The sequence below is a fragment of the Cupressus sempervirens genome, chromosome 10, assembly GCF_028749045.1.
Source record: "Cupressus sempervirens isolate cs-2001-9-10 chromosome 10, ASM2874904v1, whole genome shotgun sequence".
NCBI lineage: Eukaryota > Viridiplantae > Streptophyta > Pinopsida > Cupressales > Cupressaceae > Cupressus > Cupressus sempervirens.
In genome coordinates this window covers 744334507-744339314 of record NC_143127.1, presented here as the reverse complement: position 1 = coordinate 744339314, position 4808 = coordinate 744334507, and the positions used below count along the sequence as shown (strand labels likewise).

Below are 4808 nucleotides of genomic sequence, written 5' to 3'. Positions count from 1 at the left end.
AACAAAGAACACACAACACAATGATTACCATGGGGAAACCCTTCCAGGAGAAAAACCCCACCCTCCAAAACTCGCACAATGTATTATCAAACCAAGATAATTACAATGCACTTGCAATGCAAGTTCTTACAGGAGCGCATCACCACAACTCGAACTTGGAGGGACTCCTTCTAGCACCAGTCTTGCAAACTAAACTCAATTACACAAACACCTCCCCAAGCCCTCCTTTTATAGTGATTTTACAACCTGGAAACCACTTAGGGCCCGTTTGGTTGCAAGCGTAGGAATTGAGAATTAGAATAGAAAATTTGAATGAGAATGGAGAATGAAGAATAGGAATAGAAAACTGCAATCCAATCTTGTTTATCCCTTGTTTGGCTATGCAAGCTTAAATTGGAATAGGGTTAACTTGCAATCGGTGCCATTGGAAAATCGCTAAAATATTTGAAAATATTTTTGAAGATGCAATAGGCGCCATTTGAAAATCGTTTAAATATTTGAAAATGTTGAAAACAGAGTTCCGGCGTTCACCCCGGGTCAAAGTGGATTTGAAAATTTAATCAAATTTGAGAAAGTTAAAATGAATGCAAGAATAGCAATTCTAATTACAAGTATTTTTTGGAATGGACAAAAGCTCATTTTGGAGCTAAAATGAGATTACGTTTTCCTATTCCCTATTCCTATTCCATGCACCAAACAAAAAATACAAATCATATTCTAATTTCCTATTCCTATTCCAATTGTATTCCAGCAACCAAACGGGCCCTTAAGGTTTTACAAAAGCATGAGCAAAACTATCATGCCACATGTTACCCATTTTTGACAACAACCAGGTTAAAAATAGTAATCATGTCCACAATTTTGTCTCTTAGTCTAGACTCCCATAAAAGTCACAAAATGAGTCATCAAGGCTCTAAAAATAGCCTACCTATATTCTACTAAGGACAAGACTCATTTAACAACTCACTAACCACTTTCCAATGCATAAACAAGTGGAAAACTCCCACAAACTAATTTTGGAATTTTCCAAAAAAAGATTGCAAGGTTGAGACACATGTTTCTCAACAATTAATATATTCTAAATTAATTAATTAATTATTAATAAAACCACAAAAATTAAAAATTAAAAATTCCCAAAAATAAAGCATGTCAGTTTTTTGAAAACTTCCATGGAACGATTCTTCTAAAAAAAGTGGAGGTGAACGAAGGACCAAAATGGGTGCTTAAAAGCTTGCGCGTACAAATCAGTTTTCAATGGAAGGGACGCAACCCTTCTCTTAAGACCAGCAATTCTTATTTATATATCGTCAAATTTCTTCCTTGACAAATAATTGCATCGATCTATTCATCTTCTTGAAGAAGTGATAATAAATTTGCATTACTCCATTCTTTGAAAAGATCCTTATCGGAAAGAAATTTGGTGCAGAGTATCACGCTTAGGTATGAAACCCCCATCAATTGTGACCTCAGATTTACAATCCCTTGAATAAAATAATATTTTGAAAATGCTTTATTAGGTTTTTAATTTGATACGGAACTGTTAAATTTTGTGTAGTATCTGTTATTTGTTATCTTTTATCTTGAAAATTATAATTGCTTTGACTGGATTTTGTAGGAGTTGGAGAAATATGGCCAAGGGAAAAGGATCCAAAGCAAAGGGCAGTAAGAAGCAGGTAACATCTCAACCTTTAGACAATTGAAACAAATGCATGCAAATGATTACATGCTAACTAAGAAAGATGATTGTATCAACAAATTTGCAGAGCTTCAGCCAACAAACACCAGTAACAGTAAATGTAAAAGATGACAGAGAAGCAAGCAACAGTGACAAGGTGACAAGTTTGAATGAGGGGTTAGTGAATACAATTACCAATGACAGAAAAGGGCTGCAAGATGAGCAGAATGCAACAAGAGTTTTGAGCCTGAATCATGAAAAAGAGTGCATTCAATTAAGGCAGGAAAAAGTAAAATTAGAAGAGGAGTTGAAAGAGCTGAATAATAGGAATGAAGAATTGCATGCCAAAATCATTGAAAATGGTGGCCTCTGGGATACTTGTAAGGCGAAGTTAGAGAGTAGAATAATAGATATGCAGAAAAAGCTTAATGAAACAAAGATTTTGGCCCACAATAATCAAGTCTCATGCAATGAGATGAGTAGAGAGAAAAGTGAGTTGGAAAATAAGTTTAATCAATCCATCAATGAAGCTAGACAACTAGAAGAAAAATTAGCAGAAGAAAGGCACTTGTGGAATATAGGTAAGAGAGAATTTGAAGCTGCACTTGCGAAATTGCAAAATGAGCTTAATGAAGTGAGAATGTCAAGCCAGAAGCATGAAGATTTGTGTTCTCAATCAGAAAAAGGTAAAAATGAGTTGGAATGTGATTTGAAGCCATCCATAGATGAAGCTAGACAGTTAAAGGAAAAGATAGCTGAAGAAAGGCACTTGTGGGATACTTGTAAAGGAGAACTTGAAGTTACAATTGCAAAACTGCAAAATGAGCTCAACGAAGAGAGAATGTTGACTCAGAAAAATGAAGATTTGTGGAGTTATTCAGAAGAAGAAAAAAATGAGTTGAAAAAGATTCTTATAATGGTAGAAAATGAACTTGATGAAACAAAGATTCTGAGAAGGAAAGACCAAGAGCTATGTAATGTGCTAAGAGAGGGAAAAAACGAGCTGGAAAAGACACTGCTAATGTTACAAAAGGAACTTGGTGAAACAAAGATTTTGAGAGGGAAAGAACAAGAGCTGTGTAATGTGCTGAATGAGGAAAAAAATGAGTTGGAAAAGGGTCTTGTAGCGCTACAAAATGAACTTGGTGAAACAAAGATTTTGAGAGAGAAAGACCAAGAGCTGTGTAATTTGCTAAGAGAGGAAAACAATCGGTTAGAAACTAGGTTAAAACAGTGCAATGACATGATTGGAGAATTAAATACAAAAATCAAAGAAGACGAGCTACTGTGGGTCAGTAATAAGGAGGATTTAGAAAGCATAGTTGTAGATCTGCAGTATGAGAAAGAGATAATGATCAAGGAATATAAAGCTCTGTGCATCCATTCAACAGAAGAAAAAGAAGATTTGGAAGACAAACTGAGAGAATGCAACAATAAGAATAAGGAATTGCATGCCCAGATGAGAGAAGATTGCCTCTTGTGGGAAGCTTGTAGGGCAAAATTTGAAGACTCTATTGCAGGGTTGCAAAATAAGCTTGATTCAATGACTAATGAAGGAAGAATTTTGAGGCAAGAATATGTACAGTTGTACGTTGAATGTGAATTTTTCAAGGCACAGTTGGGAGATTATAATGGCACATTAAGTTCCATGGAAGATGAAACATGGAGTCTAATGTCTCTCTCAGAGAGCAATACAAAGACAGTGGAAGCCCTGCAAACTCAAGTGGAATCGATCACCAATGATCAAACACATTTGAGCAAGAAATATGAAGAACTGACAACTGAAAATGAATCTCTGAAGTTGAAATTGGAAAATTATGATCATAGCTTCGATTTAGTAGAAAATGAAAGGAACTCACTTAGATCTACGTTAGCAAGCAGGGAGAACGCTTTGATTCAAGAAAATGGCTCATTGAAACAAGAAGTCCATGAGCTTCACAACAAATTGGGTATGTTGGCTAATGATTACAAAAGGGTTTCCATTAATGATATGCTCGATTCAGCAACAGGGGAGACACAGTTACTCACATCTTTATCAAAAACCACTGATAAAGTAATGGAAGATCTGGTTACAGAGAACAGAACAGCGAAACAGGAAGCCCTTCAAGTTGATAAAGAAAACCAGGCTTTGGTTCAAAAAAATTATTCGTTAAAACAGCAAGTCTATGAGCTTCAAAACAAGTTGGGTATGGGGGCTAATGATTACAAAAGCATTTCCGCTGATGACATGCCTCATTCAGCGACAGTGGAGAGGCAGATATTCACATCTCTTTCAGAAACTAGTGATAAAGTGATGGAAGATTTGCTTATGGAAAATAGAATAGTGAAACAGGAAGCCATTAAACTTGATCGAGAAAACCAACTATTGCAAAAGGACATATTTGCGAAAAATTCATTACTTCACACAAAAGATGGAAAAATTACAGAGATGAATGCAAAAATGATTGAGCTCAAGAATGTAATTGATGTCTTCGAAGAAATTGGAAGAAAACATACCAAATTACACAAGGAATCTGGAGATCTTGTAAGGGAAGAGCAAATGAAGAGAAGAGAAAGCGAGGAGAAAAGGAAGGAGGGCAGTTGGAGGGTTTCAAATCAAAACCAAAGGCCCTTTATTGGTAATTTGACATCTTGCATTCTTCCAGATATTAACAAGTCTCCTCTAAGAAAATGTTTGCCTACTGGCGCAAAATGTATCGTTCTTCCTCCAGATGCTCTACTTCGTGGGTGTCCTTATGGCTGGTTTGGTGGGATGGTATAAATAACCACCCTTTCTGCCTACTCTGTGAGAAACGTAACATTATGTTTTCTATTATCTAACTCATCCTTACAGTTTTGTGAGTTCTGATTGATGTATACCATAAAAATTCCTTCACTGCAATACATTGCAATGTTCTTAAGTTCATTTTAAATTTTGTTTATGAGATATCATATTCATAATTGCGTACAGTTTTAAGGTTGTTGAATTCTGATTGTATATTCAAAATAGTGTACAAATTTTACATACTTACGCATAAGGTGGATGTTTTGACATCAAATTTGGATCAAATCGTGCATTACTTTAGCATTTTTATTATAGAATTATCAAGGAAGCATATGAAGGTACCTAACCCTAGATTTTGTTGAAAAAATG

The 4808-nt window shown here is 35.4% G+C and overlaps 1 protein-coding gene across 1 annotated transcript; it reads left to right on the top strand.

The window, feature by feature from the left end:
* The first annotated feature begins 1267 nt into the window (after positions 1-1267).
* Positions 1268-4456, top strand: LOC149536037 (uncharacterized). The gene is made up of 3 exons (XM_089804626.1): positions 1268-1440; positions 1616-1673; positions 1764-4456. Exons 2-3 carry the CDS (start codon positions 1629-1631, stop codon positions 4434-4436), a joined length of 2718 nt encoding a protein of 905 aa, XP_089660752.1. The 5' UTR covers positions 1268-1440; positions 1616-1628; the 3' UTR covers positions 4437-4456.
* Positions 4457-4808: the final 352 nt, after the last annotated feature.